This window comes from Humulus lupulus, chromosome 4 (genome assembly GCF_963169125.1).
Source record: "Humulus lupulus chromosome 4, drHumLupu1.1, whole genome shotgun sequence".
Taxonomy (NCBI): Eukaryota; Viridiplantae; Streptophyta; class Magnoliopsida; order Rosales; family Cannabaceae; genus Humulus; species Humulus lupulus.
The window spans coordinates 187,727,002-187,744,598 of NC_084796.1; the positions used below are offsets into that span (position 1 = coordinate 187,727,002).

General features: G+C 44.1%; 1 protein-coding gene across 1 annotated transcript; it reads left to right on the forward strand.

Annotated features, from left to right (window-relative positions):
• Positions 1 to 12,381: 12,381 nt before the first annotated feature.
• LOC133832733 (uncharacterized) lies at positions 12,382 to 13,281 on the forward strand. The gene has a single exon (XM_062263041.1). It carries the CDS (start codon positions 12,382 to 12,384, stop codon positions 13,279 to 13,281), a length of 900 nt encoding a protein of 299 aa, XP_062119025.1.
• The last annotated feature ends 4,316 nt before the right edge of the window (positions 13,282 to 17,597 follow it).

Consider the following 17,597-nt stretch of genomic DNA (forward strand, 5'->3'; position numbering starts at 1 on the left):
AGGAATCTATGGTCACGACCTCCGGCCCCGGAGCTTCAGCGGGGGAGTCTAAGATAACGACTTCACGGGCTAGAAGAGGCTCTGGGTCTGGATCCACCTCGGGACTGGACTCTTCTACGTACTGCCTAAGACCCGGAGCTACTACACCCTCCAGGAGAGAGGGCCACGACCTAAGATTGGTCCCGTACTCCTCGAAGAAGGCCGACCTAAAGGCCAAGGTATTATCTACAACTATAGTACCCCTAGGACGGCTCATGTCACAACACAGCATGAGCTGGTCGATGCATTGGAGTAGGGTGACGTCGCGGTCCGGGTCATTTTGGTGGCGATGAACGGGTTGGCTGGGGTTAAACCTAGCAAGTCGTAGGTCGGCAGTGGCCCTATCTAAATCCCTAAACAAATAAGGATTACCTTGGCCGGAGGGGCCGGCTGCTGCCCCGGACTGGGTCCTCTCCGCATTCACTTCTTGGGCGACCTCCAAAGCCCGCTTCTGCCGCACAAGGGGGACCTCGTCCTCCTCGTCCTCATCCTTGTCCGCAGCCTCCTCCTTGGGGATGGGCGCCATCTCGCGAGCAGGGGGAAGATTCAGTGGTCTCCTCAAGGCCAAAGTCTAGCCCGGAGAGATTAACTTGCACGCCAGCATCGTCTCTTCGGACACGAGCTGGCGATAATCCTTTTCACTTAGGGGGAGCCCCGCCAAGGTCTCGTATTGACCCCCAAGGGTCACTAACTTGGCCGTCCTCGCGAAAATAGCTGCATGATAGTTTCTAAGTCAGGAATGAATAAAAAGAGGCTAATCAGCACTCAACTCATGAGCTGAGAGTAGAAGGTACTTACGAGGACGGTTGAAGTAATGGTGTTCGCAGTTGCGGAACCCCGTTGACATAAAGCACTGGTCCTTAAAGTCATTGGGGTGGCTGGGCAGCTCAATGACCGCATCTGAATTTGGAAAACGGGTCAGATAGTAGAACCCGTCGCCTCGCCCCCGCTGCTCCGGGCTGGCTTTGAGGCAGAAGAAGTAGAGGATGTCCACCAGCGTGGGGACCTCCCATTCCTACTTCAGGAATAGATACTTCAACCCCGCTAACAGGCGATATGAGTTAGGGGGAGCTGGAAGGGAGCCAGCTTCATGTAATTTAAAAAATCTGCGAAGTACTGGTCCAATGGGAGGAAGGCCCCAGCCTTGAGATGCTCATCGCTCCAGGTGGCGTATTCCTCGTCGAGCGGCGAGCATCTCCGCTCACCTTCAAGGGGAGGTCGGGCGTCCAGGGCGCCCCTCCCTATCTCAATGTTGTGGGAAAGCAAGATTTTGTTGACTTTCCCTTGGGTGGTGACCTTCGAGGCAATCCTCTCGGCCTCGAAAAAGGCGTCGAGTCCCACCTCGACCTCCTTCTCCACGGTTGGATCAAAGTTGGGGATCGAGGAGTCCATGACCACCTCCTTTCCTTTTTGCTGAGAAGACGAGCTGCCCGCACTCTTCTTGGGTGCGCTCTTCTTAGGTCCCATCTGATCGCCTAACGAACAAAGAACAAAATTTATAAAAGGCGACCTAAGTATAAGAAAGAATTTAGCGCGAAGTGTTTCCTTTACACGGGTTGAGGTAATCTTAGCCCGTGGCGAGTGAGACCACGCAGTTCTATGAACACGCGCCTGTGCTCCCAACGGGTCCCCGATTACTCGGAATCCGTGTGTCAGAGTAAAAGTTTGCCTTGGAAGGAAAGTTTTAGTGGGCAACAGTAGGCAAAACCGCCTGTGAAGCGTGTCCCCTAAGCTACCCAGTTTTTGCACCCTAAGAACTGGTTATTCCAAGCAGGCATAAAAAATTTTACCCAGAAAATCACCTCAGAAAGTGTATCCTATGAGTCATGCTCCTAAATGATTTTTCTTACGGTCGATACCCCTAGGATAAAAACCTACGCATAAAATACCAGCAAAAAACAAGCAACCTACTGCATGCGGTTAAAGAGAGAGTTTACCTAAACAACAATGAAGGAAAACATTTAAAACATGCACAAACGGAGGACTTACAAAAATGTTTTGCTGTGATGAGACTGAAAGGGTCATCTGGGTTGGAATCCTATTGGGATCGCTGGTACCGGAGTCTCGAAGGAGCTCTCGTGTCTGAATTTCTGGAACGCTGGGAACAGTGACCGGAAGAAAGGAAGGATTTTGAGACTAAGAAGAAAGAAGAAGATGAGAAATTTTTCAAATGAACGGGTAGCCCATGCGAAAGGTGGCCAGCCCTTTTATATACGTAAAAGGCCAAAGGAGGAGGGCCGTTGGATCACCTTGATGTAGGATACAAGGATCACTACTCGAAAGACGAAACGACGGCCAAAGATAGGCTAGGCCATTTAATGTGGTTCTCGGAAGACGAATCGTCACCAACCATGATGCTCCATGTATTCGATACCAGCGTAATGGGAAAAATGTGAGGAGTCCACAGAGAAGCCTAAAAGCCCCCACTGTGGCCCCAGGTGACGTCATGTGCCATGAGCAGGGGCTTGGGGGGCAAGTGTACGCCCTAAATATCCACGGGCTATTAGCGAGCTGAGAAAGGGCATAATTATATCAGCCACGTGGATATCATGTACCCGGAGCTGCTGTTACAAGGTCCTACCTCTTTAGCTCGAGGTAACCTAAGGCTTAATGGAGATTACCAAGGAATCGACTCAGAAGTATGGACGCCGCGGGTTGAGACTACATCAAGCTCGAGATATGAGCTTTAGTTGGCACCTCTGACCCCTTATAAAGTCAACCACGCAATGTAAACGTGCATATATCAGACATCACGTGTCTGATCCATCCCTGAATTCTCGGACACGCAGCATAAACGTGCGTGTTCAAGCACCCACGATTGGGTTGGGCTGTGCGGCCCATTATCCCCCTTACCTATTGATTAGACCACACTTCATTGTCAGGTTTTAGGAATTAATCATGAATGTCACAGAAGTGACAAGATGGGTAAGAAGGTCACGGGATGACCTCCCTTGCCCCCCAGGTGCCATCTCCCTATAAATATGGAGACCCTGGGAGTTGCAAAGGGTTGGATTCTAATTTGTAAAGAAATACCCTGTAAGGAACATCAGAGAGATATCAATAATATTGGCTGGTGGACTAAAAAGATTTTAACCTTTGAACCACCTAAAAAAGTATTGGTGTTATCATTTTACTAAGAGATCATTCATCTGTTACGGTTCATTATTTAGCACTAATCCCACTCTTTATTCTATTAATTATCTGTTGCCGAAGAACCGTGTCAACAATTATAATTAAATTTTATTAATATTTTTAATTCTACTAATATCAAGCATTATAAAAAAGAAAAAAAATTCTAAGCTTTCCACATTTTTTTAATTCGATTAATAAATTAAGTATTGTAAAATAAATATTTGTAATATTGTAACTAAATAAAAAATTTCATAAATCTTTCAAAAATAAATTTGTTAGGAATTGACTATATTTTTGGAAATTTACTCATTTGTACCATGTATTTTTGTAAAGTATCGTTTTAATACCTTTTTTCAATACTCATTTGATACTTTGTATTTTAAAATCATACCAATTTGATACTATAGATTCAAATTTGATAAATAAAATTTTTTCAATATAACAAAATGTCATCAATTATATGTAATTAAGTAATTAAATTTGAATTTGAAACTCATATATTTGATAGCAGTTTGATTAAATTAGCAAAATTTTATTAATTAATTTTGAGTTTATGGTATCAAATATATACGATTTCAAAATTCAATGTACTAAATATGTACAATTTCAAAATATAGGGTACCAAATATGTATGATTTCAAAATACGGTATACCAAATGAGCATTATTATAAACATATAGTACCAAAACGATACTTTAGAAAAACACAAGGTACCAAATAGTTACTTATCATATATTTTTTGAAATTGTCAATAATTAGTGCTTCTTTTTTAAAAAAATTATCAAAATCAATTACTAATTTAATTATATTCAATGACCGAGTAAATAATTCAAGAACTTTTATGTTAATATGTGAAAAAATTGAGTGGACATTGATGAGAGTAATGCTTTTATTTATTTTCTTTTAGGCTAAAAAGAGAAAAAGAAAGTAATAGAAGAAGCAAAGCTTGTATTGTACACCACCACCACACTTCATGGAATTGATTAGCTAACAAAGTTGGTGAGTAGTCAATTTACCCAAAACACATATACTTCTGTTAAAATGCAATAAAAAATACCTTGTTTGATTAAATTAGTTACAGTGTAATCTTTGTGACAATACTCGATATCTATACACTAACATTGAGCTTTGAAAAATTATTTACTAAGTTATCTATTTTTACTACTTTCACTTAGGTTATGTTTGATAGTGGAAAGGTCGGAGGAAAAAAAATAGGAGAGAAAAGTAGAGAGTAAAAATGATTGCTTAGTATGAAAGAGAAAAAAAATACATCATATATATATATATATATATATACTAGATACAAACAACGTATAATATGCTCATTTATTTAGTTTTATTTATAGAATGTATTAATTATTTTTATTGAGTTTATATTGATATCATATAAATTTCAAATAAATATCTTATTTAATTAAATTATTTATTTATTTTTTTTAAGTTTATATTTGTTCTAGTTTTTGAATTTTGGAGTGACAACAAAAGATTATATATTATGTGTTTAATGTAATATTAAATATTATAAGTGGATTTTAAATTTAAGTTTTTTGCTAGTTTTTTTAAAAAATCATTTTTTTGCTAATTGACAGTAAATTATATTATATGTTTAATATGATATTATTCTAATAAGTGAGTTTAAGTTTAATTAAATTTTATTTAAGTTATAAAACATATGATTTTATTATTTTTAAATAATTATCATTGTAAAATATCTCAAAAATATCATATTTTAATTTGTTTAATTATTTATTATTTTCAAATAATTATCATTGTAAAATATCTAAAAAATATCATATTTTATTTTATTTAAGTTTAAATATTTACACACTACCGTTAAATATGAAAATATTATGTTAAATATAAGAATACTCCATTAAAGTTAACATTAAAAAAATAAAAAAACTATTAAAACTAAGAATTTCTGTTATCTACACATTTATTATATAAAAGATATATATATATTTATATACTAGATACAAGCAACGTGCAATATGCACGTTTGGTTAGTTTTGTTATACCCAGATTTCGAGATAAGGAGTTATGACCCCGAAAGCTAGGCTCGTCAGGTGTGAGCTCGAAATATGCATGGTCGTCATATGATCCTTCAGTCAGACTGCTTTGCTGTAATTACCGACCTCAAAAGCTCGAGGGTGTGTAGCCTCGAATATGTTCTGAGCTCGCAACGGCATGACACTTAAATACATTTTTCACCGATTGCCTTCAGGCGAGATAGCTCGAGCTCGGGAAGTACAAGCTCGGATGTAGCAACTTCGTCGGCATCTACTTGTCCCGAGCATAGCGCGAAGTGGGTGGCGAGCTCGTGATTGACTCATAGTCTCGACAAACTCAATGTCAATTGTTGATCTCGAAGATTTGATGAATCATTTGGGATAACCCATCACTTGTGAACATGTTTATTGTTGTACAATCCCAATATTTAAGGGATATCATTTAATCTGTTATCCATTCCCGATCTTCATGGAACATTTCCGTGTATGTAAGAGATAATGCATTTAATGGCATTATGTTAATTGATTTACAAAATATCTTCCCGAAATATGTGGGAATGAATTATGCAACCTTCCCTAAAAATAGAGAAGGAAACACCATATGTAAATGACCTTTTTTCTTATTTATGGAGAGAACACTCTGGGCAACTTATCTCTGAAAAGTTTCAAGAAAAATCCCAAGTCTAAATAATATAGACTCGTGGACTAGGCAGAGTTAACTGCTGAACCACGTAAAAACTCTGTTGTTTTCCTTTTTATTCATTTGCTCCAATATTTTATTGTTTAATTGCTCTACTATTTAAGTTGACAAAAAACGGAGTCTACAGTTTGGTGCTTTCATTGAGAGCTATTAAACAGTACGTGTGTGAGTCTGTTCAGTCAAAGAACCTCCCGAATCAACAATGGCAGCAAATGATCCCAATGTTCCTGAGAAGGAAATTTTAGATGAAGCTGACTACCCCTGACGCCCTGGAAAGTAGCCCATGGTGAATTCAGACCCTGATGAAAGGAGTGGTTCATCCGACTCTCGGGGACCACCAGCCCCTAGGGACGACGAGGACATGTACTACAATCCTGAACGATATGTCCCGATAGTGGAGCTCGAAAATCGTCAACTGCGAAAGCAGTTGGCAGAGGCCAAGAAGCGCAATGAAGAGTTAGCCAGACTAGCAGCTGAGGCGCAGGCGACTCGAGCCCCACCTCTGCCAGAGGATCAGGCTCCGCCTTCCTGAGACGTTCATGTTCCGCCACGTAGGCCTTGAGGGCGGCCACGCAAAAATTCTGCCACCCAAAGAACGGAGCAACCTTCGCCGCCAGCAGAACAGCCTGCTCCGCCGAGAACCCGGAGAAGTAACTGGGCTGGAGGTCCTGCCAACCCAACTGCGGAGGTACCAGCCGGAGTAGGGAATAACCGAGCCCCATCGAAGGCTCGGACCCAAAATCCTGGTACCGCGCAGAACGTTACAGAACCTAGTTGGGAGAACTCAGGACCTTCTAGGCCCCGTAATGGATGGCAGCCACCATCACCAATAAGGCACCAACCATCGCCAATAAGGTATCCTTCACCAACTCGGAGGAACACACAACCGACCCATGGTGATAAGGAAAGGCGAGCTGGGTGAAGGCGTGGAAATGGGGAGACTGCTAGACAGCATAAGTGTCCTCAACCCACGAGAAGCCAAATGTCTCGGTCTCACACTATTGAGACGAGGCAACCAGCAAGAAACCCGTCTCGAAACAACCATGCAACGATCCATGTCAATGAAGGCTCAAGAGACACTAGATCATTCAGTATGTATGACCAGGAATGTAGAAATACTAGAAATCACCCAGATTTATGAGAACACCTGAACCATAACCGGGGGAATGATGATCCATCGAACCCAGATCTGAGGGATCATCTCAATGGGCGCAAGAACCCTGTACCGAGGCGCGAAACTGGAGTTGTAATCAACGATAACCAGTTCCTGCTGCTTCCAGCCAGACCCCCCGTAGATCAAGTCCAAGAAAGGATTGAACAATTGGAAAGAGCTTTCAAGCTCTTACAAAACGAACGAGGTAGGGAACGGGACGAAGAGTTCGATGAAGAACTCGAGCCCTTTGCCCCGCATATTTCTAGCACCCCGTTTCCTCAGGGATTCAGAATTCCTCATGTCCCACCATTTGATGGGAATTCGGATCCGCACAGTCATTTAAGCACATTCAACACAATCATGCGAGCCAGTAATGTGGGCTACGAGCTCAGATGCATGTTGTTCCCAGCCTCGCTCACGGGACCAGCAAAGAACTGGTTTGAGAAGTATAAGAGACATTCGATTACTTCTTGGGATCAATTATCAAGAGATCTCAAGAAACAGTTCAAGGCCATGGTTGGCATTAGGCCCGAGGCGTCTGGCTTGACCAATGTTCGACAACAGCCGAACGAATCACTGAAAAAGTTACCTCACAAGGTTCAATTTGGAAGTCGCCCAAGTTCATGACGTCGAAGACAATGGAAATTTAATGGTTGTCCAAGCCGGAGTAATGCCTGGAAGTCCTCTCTGGGAGGATATGTAGAGGAAACCCGTAAGGTCCCTAACCGAGTTCAATCGACGAGCTCAGAGATTTGTTAATGTAGAAGAGGCAAGGTCAGCATTGAATATGACCTCTCAGCCCATAAATACAACTACAAACATAAACTCTGCCTCAACCTCGGCAGATCCTACGACCTCAAAACCCCCTGGGGACAACCCTTCTAAAAGGAAGAAGAATGAAGGGAATAATCCTGAGACGGAAGGGGGAAAGAAGAAGAAAGGAGAGAGATATTTCTCCGTATACAAGGTGTATACCGAGCTCAATGAGTCTCGGGAGAATATCTACCTGGCTAATGAAAACCAGGTCCCTTTCAGACGGCCCGTGATAGCCACGGCCCAGTGGTACTAGACCAATAACACATTAGTACAAGGGCCAAACAATGGATAAAGGAAGCCCAAGACCCAACTCTGGAAGTAGCCCAAGATGACACCAAACACGATATCAAGCCGACAGGAGAGGAGGACTCAACGCAGGAAAACCCAAGAACCAGTGAGACTGTATACGGAGTCGGTCACGAAGCTGAGCAAGGGAGTATGGGGCGTGGGATGAGAAAACGTGGGAAGCCAAGCTGGTTGAAGGAATTCGTTATGGCAGAGAGTCGTTAACCCATGTTTGTTACTCACGGCTATCAAGGGCCAAGTTGGTTATTTTTGTTTGTTGTTTTCTTTTTCTGTTATTGGGAACCCATATATAATGGAGATAGTTTGTAATTGGGATTTTTATGTTAAAGCAAATGCCAATTTGAGGCTGGGGAGTTTGGCACAGACTCGAAGTGTGCTCTTCTGGTATTAATTGGTGCTTTCATTGCCCTCACTTCCACCATGCGGAATGAAGAAATTACTGAGCTCTTACAGTCTTTGGAGCTCAATCTGTGACAACACATTGACTCACAGTTGGAAAAATTTACTTCCCTTTTGGATCAGCATCGGGTCTCGACTGAGGAGAAGCTGTCCCGAGTCCTTTCTCCTTCCCCCGCTACTGCTTCGGTGGCCCCGCCGCCGCCCTCCGCCGCTGACACTTCGTCTTCCCGTGCTTCGAGTGAGTTTCGGCATGAGCGTGATCTGAATACGCTTCTGAAAACTCTCCGGGTGAAGGTTCCCCGGTTTGATGGTGTGGATGTGGATACTTGGTCTTACCGCATCAACAAGTTCTTTACCCTTCATCAGGTGGATCCGGCCTTGGGCCTGGCTATAGTGGCATTCCATTTAGATGGTGCTCCGGCTGTGTGGTTTCAATGGATGGAGCAATCGGGCGCCCTTCCAAGCTGGGACGTCTTTCTGCAAGAATTGCACAAACGCTTTGGTACTTCGGTCTACGAAGACCCGCTCGGTCTGATTGCTAAGCTCACTCAAACTGGGTCTGTGCCTGCCTACCGTGCTGAATTTGAGCGTTTGATGACCCGTATCTCTGGAGTTACGGAACCTATGTTTCTTAATTTCTTTGTTTGGGGGCTGAAGTTGGATATCCGCCGTGAACTGCTGTTGGCTGCCCCGACAAGTTTGGCTGATGCCATGGCCAAGGCTCAGTTATTTGAAGATCGGCACACCGATTTGAAGAGTCGTTCCCGCGAGGCTGGGTCGCACCATTCGCCTGCTCCCTGGAGGAATGATAGTTCTGTCCGACCCTACCCAAAACCTACCGTGCCCCCGCCCCACTCCTCGCTACCCCAGCGTTCAATTTCCACGACTTCGACTCTTCCTGTCAAGCGCTTGTCCCCGACTGAGCTCAAGGAACGCCGCGACAAAGGGTTGTGTTTCTCTTGTGATGAGAAGTTTAGTTTCAACCACCAATGCAAGAATCGGGTCCTCATCCTTTGTGGTTCTAATGATGCCCTTGCCGAGGATATCGAGCCCACGACCGTCGAAGATGAGATGCCTCCAGAGGAAGTCAGTCTTCATTCGCTGTCCACTTCCGCTCACCCGCATATTTTTCGCATGCTCGCCACTCACCGTGATAACCGGTTGGAGTTTCTAGTGGATACCGGGAGCACTAGTAATTTTATTCAAGAAGACCTGGTTGCGAAGCTCCAGTTGCCAATGGTCCCTATCAAGCAATTCAAAGTGTACATGGGTAATGGGCAGTACCTCACTTGTTCGTATAAATGCCAGAATGTCGACTTGCTATTACAGGGCCACCAATTTGTTGTTAATCTGTTTGTGCTGCCTATTTGGGGTTTGGATATCGTGTTGGGCATGCAATGGCTGCGCACCTTGGGTCCTTGTTTGCATAACCATAAGGATCTCACTATCGAATTCTAGTGGCAGGGTCAAACCGTGCGCCTTGCGGGTAATACCCCAGTTTCGGCCGAACCCGCTTCTTGCTCTCAACTGCACTCGTTTCTTGGCACTGGTCATGAATCCTTGCTGTTATGTCTCTCGTCCTTGCTTGCTCCGCCCTCTGACCATTCCATCGACTTATCCTCCCTGGAAGCCCAGCTGCCTCCGTGTGCCACGACCCTTCTCACTGATTTTTCTCATGTCTTTGCCACACCCACCGCACTTCCCCCGTGGCGTACCATTGATCACCGTATACACTTACGTGAGGGGTCTGCTCCGGTTAATGTCCGGCCCTACCGTTACCCCTATTTCCAGAAGGATGTCATGGAGACTTTGGTTCGTGAGATGCTGGAACATGGATTTATTCATCACAGTAGCAACCCCTACTCATCTCCGGTTCTCTTGGTGAAGAAAAAAGATGGCACTTGGCATTTTTGTGTCGATTACCGAGCTTTGAATGCTCTCACCATTCCCGATCGGTTTCCGATTCCTACTATTGACGAATTGCTTGACGAGTTGGGTGGTGTGACAGTGTTTTCGAAACTTGACCTTCGCTCCGGCTATCACCAAATTCGTATGGATAAGCGGGATGTCCATAAGACCGCTTTTCGCACTCACGAGGGCCATTAAGAATTCTTGGTGATGCCCTTTGGCCTCTCTAATGCTCCATCCACATTTCAGGCAGCCATGACTCATGTTTTTCGGCCGTACCTTCGTCGCTTTGTCATCGTTTTTTTTTACGATATCTTGGTGTACAACACCTCTGTTTCGGCCCATGTTGAGCATCTCCGTACGGTGTTGCATTGTCTAGCCTCGCACCAATTTTTTGCTAAGGCCAGCAAATGTTCCCTCTTCCGTAGCTCAGTTGACTATTTGGGTCACTTGGTTTCCAGCAATGGTGTGATGGCCAACCCCACCAAAATAGCTGCCATGGTTGAGTGGCCTCAGCCCTGCACTCTTAAGCAGCTTCGTGGTTTCTTGGGGCTCACCGGGTACTACCGTCGCTTTGTTTCTCACTATGCGACTCTCGCCGCTCCTCTCACTGCCCTTTTGAAACGTGACAGCTTCACATGGACCGCCCAAGCCGATACTGCTTTTGATGCCCTTAAACGCGCCATGACTTCGACCCTGGTGCTAAGACTCCCTGATTTCACCAAACCATTTATTGTTGAAATCGATGGCGGTGTCTTAATGCAGGATGGGCATCCCTTAGCCTTCTTTAGTAAGAAATTGGGACCGTGACTTCGTGGGGCCCCGGCTTATGTTCGCGAACTCCGTGCCGTTGTTGAAGTTGTGACTAAATGGCGCTAGTACCTTTTGGGGCGTTTCTTCATCATTCGCACGGACCACCGCAGCCTCCGTGACTTGCTTTCGCAGGTTATTCAGACTCCGAAACAACAGTTTTGCCTTCGGAAGCTGCTGGGTTTTCACTTCTCCATTGAATATAAAACGGGCAAAACCAACACCGCTGCTGATGCTTTGTCCCGCTGCGCAGATTCTGACTCTCCACGTCTGACAATAGCAATCTCGTCTTGTTCTTTTGATTTCTTGGATGCATTACAGGTGGAACATGATACCCATGCGGATGTCCTGCATGTTCGCCAGCAATTACTACAGGACCCGATTGCGCTACCCCTGTATTCCTTTCGCGACGGTCTTTTATTTTACAAGGGTCGCTTATTTCTGGGCACCAAGTCTGCTTTGAAAAGTTCACTTCTGACCGAATTTCACGCCTCTCCGGTGGGGGGTCATGCAGGAGTTGACCGCACATACTTGCAGCTGAGTGCCAATTTTTTCTGGTGTGGGATGCGCCGCGATGTGCGCACTTTTGTGGCTGCTTGTCCAGTCTGTCAATCGATGAAGCACTCCACCCGAGCCCCTTATGGCTTGCTTCAGCCTTTGCCGATTCCTGAACGTATATGGGAAGATTTGGCCATGGATTTCATTGTGGGGCTCCCTTCTTCGCAAGGATATTCCAGCATTCTCGTGGTTGTCGACCGTCTCACCAAGTACGCCCATTTTGGTCCCCTACCGCGCCACTACACGGCAACTAAGGTGGCTGATTTGTTCTCTAACATGGTCATTAAGTTGCATGGGCTTCCTAAATCAATTGTCTTCGACCGTGATCCTATTTTCACTAGTGCTTTTTGGCGGAAGCTCTTTGCGTTCATGGGGACCACCCTTAAATGAGCTCCTCTTATCACCCCCAAACGGACGGCCAGACAGAGGTGACGAATCGTTACTTGGAACAGTACCTGCGGACCTTCACAGCCGACAATCCGAAGTAGTGGAGCCGTTTCCTCTCTTGGGCCGAGTACCACTACAACACGAGCCACCACTCGTCTATTGCTATGACTCCTTTTCAGGCTGTTTACGGGCGTTCTCCTCCTCGCATTCCGACGTATATCCGGAGCTCTTCTTCAATCCAAGCGGTGGACGATGATTTACTCGCCCGGGACGCCCTCCTACGCCGCCTCAAAGTCCATTTACAGCAAGCACAGAACCGCATGTCTCAGCAAGCTAATAAAAAGCGCCAAGATATCAGCTTTGCCATCGAGGACTTGGTTCTTCTCAAACTCCATACGTATCGCCAATCCACGGTAGCTGCTCGTTTGAACTCTAAGCTATGTCGTCGATATTTTGGCCCTTTTCCGGTCATTGGTCATGCGGGTTTGGTGGCCTACAAATTGGGTTTACCCCCAACGAGTCATATTTACCCCGTTTTTCATGTCTCGCTGCTTAAGCCGTTCGTGGGGCCCCATCCAGTCACTAATTATCCTTTGCCTGAGTTGAGCCACGTCAATCAACCGTTGCTACTGCCCGCAGCGATTCTAGCTGGCCGTGTGATTCGTCATCGCGACTCCTTCATTAAACAAGTTCTCGTTCAATGGTCCCACTGCACTCCTGAAGATGCGACTTGGGAAAACTTTACGGCCTTCTGTGATCTTTATCAACTTACCGACCTTGAGGACAAGGTCCTTTTCGAGCCGGACGGTAGTGATAGCCACGACCCAGTGGTACTAGACCAACAACACATTAGTACAAGGGCCAAACAATGGATAAAGGAAGCCCAAGACCCAACTCTGGAAGTAGCCCAAGATGACACCAAACACGATATCAAGCCGACAGGAGAGGAGGACTCAACGCAGGAAAACCCAAGAACCAGTGAGACTGTATACGGAGCCGGTCACGAAGCCGAGCAAGGGAGTATGGGGCGTGGGATGAGAAAATGTGGAAGCCAAGTTGGTTGAAGGAATTCGTTATGGCAGAGAGTCGTTAACCCATGTTTGTTACTCACGGCTATCAAGGGCCAAGTTGGTTATTGTTGTTTGTTGTTTTCTTTTTCTGTTATTGGGAACCCATATATAATGGAGATAGTTTGTAATTGGGATTTTTATGTTAAAGCAAATGCCAATTTGAGGTTGGGGAGTTTGGCACAGACTCGAAGTGTGCTCTTCTAGTATCAGCCCGACCCCATGAGGAACCAAAAGGCAAAAAGAGACTCCAACAAGTACTGCAAATTTCATAGAGATATCGGACATACAACCGATGAATGTAGGCAATTAAAAGATGAGATCGAAGGATTGATCTCGAGAGGATATTTCAGACAATATGTTAAGAACCAAAACCCCAATCAGGCTTCCACTAGCCAGAGGGCAGCAGCAGCACCACCTACTCAGAATAATAACTCCCGAGCAAGGGAGGATGAAAGACCCCCTCCGATTGATGGAGAAGATGCCATAACCAATTCAGGGGGACCACATATCGCAGGAACGCCCAAAAACAATATGTGAATGAACTAAAAACTGGTGATGGGTCTCCTTACGAACCCGAACCCAGAGCTCCAAAACAGCAAAGGGTTGAATCTCAACCCATAACATTTACTGAGGACGATGTGTCTCATGTACAGTTTCCTCACAGCGACCCGTTGGTCATTACTCTTCAGCTCGCGAACAAGAGGGTACACCGAGTCTTGGTTGATAACGGGAGCTCAGTAAATATCCTCTACAAGGCTACCTTAGAAAAGATGGGACTCGCGCTTTGTGACCTAAAGGCCTGTGCAACGACGCTGTATGGATTTTCAGGAGAAGGGATTGCCTGTATGAGATCCATCGAACTCCCCGTAACCTTGGGTGACTTCCTAGTCTCGATAACCAAGATGATGGAGTTTGTAGTAATGGATCTTCCATTGGCCTACAACGTATTGCTCGGGAGACCCGTCCTAGTAGAGCTGGGGGCAGTTATGTCTGTAAGGCATCTGGCCATCAAGTTCCCGACTTCTAGTGGAATCGGGACTCTGAAAGGAGACCAGCTCGCAGGAAGGGAATGCTATAACATTTCCATTAGAGGAAAGAAGCAGACAAGTGCACAAACACTTGTCATAATTCAGAATAAGGATGGGACAGTCTTCAAAATAGACGAAGAGATTGATCCAAGAGTAGAAGAAAGGGTTGACCTCGAGCCGCTAGAAGAACTCGAAGAAATCAAGCTCGAAGAGATCGACCCCCCGAAAACTGTGAAGGTAGGGAAAAACCTATCGGAGGAAACAAAGTAGCAATTAATCTGCTTCCTGAGGAAGAACCAAGACGTCTTCGCATGGTCACATTCGGACATGGTGGGGATAAGCCCGAATGTGATAAGCCATGCCCTTAACATCGACAAGAGCTTCCCCCTGAAGCAACAAAAACGAAGACTCCTGGATGATGACAGGAAGAAAGCCCTGAAGGAAGAGGTCGATAGGTTAAAGGGCGAATCGATTCATACGAGACGCCTTCTACCCTGATTTGGTCGCCAACCCGGTCCTAGTTCCAAAACCTAACGAAACATGGCGGACTTGTATTGACTACTCAAACCTCAATAAAGCGTGTCCTAAGGACTGCTTTCCCCTACCTCGGATCGACCAGCTCATAGATTCCATAGCCGGGCATGGACTTATGTCGTTCATGGATGCTTATTCTAGATATAACTAGATTTCCATGCATGCCCCGGACCAAGAGCATACGAGTTTTGTGACAGATAAAGGGCTGTACTGCTACAGCGTCATGCCGTTCGGGCTCAAGAATGCTGGAGCCACGTACCAACGGCTCGTAAACATGATGTTCTACGAGCAAATAGGTAATAACATGGAAGTTTATGTTGATGATATGTTGGTTAAATCTAAACATAACAAAAACCATGTGGACGACCTCGAAGAATTCTTTGTCGTGCTACGAAAGTATAACATGAAGCTCAACCCCCAAAAATGCTCTTTTGGAGTATCGTCGGGGAAGTTCCTGGATTTCATTGTGAACGCACGGGGAATAGAGGCTAATCCTGACAAGATCCAGGCGTTAATTGACATGCCCTCACCTCGAAAGCATAGAGATGTCCAGAGTTTGACTGGACGGATGGCGGCATTAAGTAGGTTTATCTCAAAATCTACAGACCGTTGTATTCCATTTTTCAACCTGTTTAGAGGGGGCAACAAATTCGAGTGGATAAAGGAATGTGAGCTCGCATTTCAGGAGCTCAAGAAGCACCTCGTGGAGCCTCCTATCTTGTTGAAACCTATCACAGGAGAAATTTTGTACCTATATCTCGCTACGACTGAGCACGCCATCAGCATCGTACTCGTCCGAGAAGACTAGAAGGTACAAAAGCCAGTATACTATGTCAGCAAAAGGTTACTGGGGGCAGAATCAAGATACCCCTTAATGGAGAAATTGTCCCTCAGCCTAATTCACTCATCTCGAAAGCTCCGATCTTATTTTCAAGCACACCCCATCCATGTGCTAACTGACCAACCACTACAACAAGTCTTATCAAAGCAGAAGCCTCGAGCTGATTATTAAAATGGGTTGTTGAGCTCGGAGAATTCGAGATCACTTATCATCCAAGGACAACCATAAGAGGACAGGCCCTGGTAGACTTCATAGTGGAATGTACGGGAATGACTGACGACGAAGTTATAACCCCAGCTCGTGAGCTGTGGAAACTTTATGTCGATGGGTCTTCCAACAAAAATGGATCGGGGGCAGGAATCATATTGATCACTCCAACTGGAAGCCGATTTCACTCCGCCTTGAGATTTGACTACGAAGCATCTAACAACGAGGTTGCATACAAAGCTCTATTGGCAGGACTTCGAATAACCAAAGAACTCAAGGCTAAAGCGATACACTGTTATAGTGACTCGCAGTTGGTGGTCAACAAAATTTTAGGGGAATACCAGGCTCGCGGAACAAAGATGGCTACATACTTGAAAAAAGCAAAAACATCACTCGAACATTTTGAGTTCTACACAATAGAGCAGGTTCCCCGAGAGCAAAATTCGAATGCAGACACCCTAGCCAAGCTCGCCACATCTGCCGAGGTCGACGAGCTGAATGTTATTCCAATCGAGCGTCTATCGACACCCAGTATTAGCGAGCCGGAACAGGAAGATGTCTGCATGATCAACTGTAGGAAAAAGCTTATATAGGATCTTTATTTATTTTCAAGTATATCTAATATTAAACAAATTAATACGAGATAGCCTAAAACATGTTTCTAAAATTGAATTCAAAGAGAAACAATGAATAGAATACTTACAGTATACGCAGCGGAATTAAAGAGTCCTTCCTTCAGTTTCTCTAACTCTTGTATCCTCTCTGTCGCAGAGTATAATCAAGAAACTGAATCGATCTTCTATTTTCTTCATAATCTTCCAATGTATCCTTAGAACCACCTAGACTAGTGTGGGCAATTCTCAGCACATGAGATAGATATAGAGAGAAGAAGAGAAAATAACAAAGAGGCTTAGAAAATGACTTGTGTTTAGAGAGAATCTAAAACTATCAGAAAATCTGACTTGTGACTTATCAAACTTCTGTTTTGACTTCTCTCTAAGCACTCCTTTTATAGACTCAATTAGGCCATTTAATTTAATTAAAAAATCAATAAAATAACAGCCATTTTGAAGCCCTAGGTCGAAATTATCATGGGCTATAGGCCCGTGAAATTTCCCATTTGATCATAAGCCCATTAAACTTAAAATCAAGACCTGTATTATTTTCTATTGATTTAATTAATTAAATAATTATTTAAATCCTTTATCAAATTAATTATTTATAATTTGAACCTTGATTTAAACTTATTTATTAATTTAGATACCAATTTATCTTAATTAATAAATCTGCCATAATTTCTCTTTTCTTCTCAAAATTACACAACTCTGTGAAACTATCCAAAATTGACCTGGTCAACTTTGATAATTCTAATTGATGATTAAATCAATTAATTGAGACTATCTAGATGATTTTATCCAAGGTACAATGGGGACCATGGGCCTATGAAATCAAGCTCCAATAAGTTATCATAAATCTAACAAATAAATTTACTAACTTATTAATTCATCGTGACTCCACTATAGACTTGGAACTGCACTCTTGAATTCATAGAACGCTCTATAACAAATATAGATACGCTATTAATTATCCATTGTTACAACCATAATTGTCACTCAATCCTCTATAGATGGTCTACAATGAGATAGGACTAAAATACCATTTTACCCCTCATTGTATTTTATCCTTAAAACACTCAGTTC

Bases quoted from the DNA above. Each gene is read 5' to 3' on its own strand.
- LOC133832733 (XM_062263041.1), top strand. From the start codon at position 12,382: ATGACTCCTTTTCAGGCTGTTTACGGGCGTTCTCCTCCTCGCATTCCG.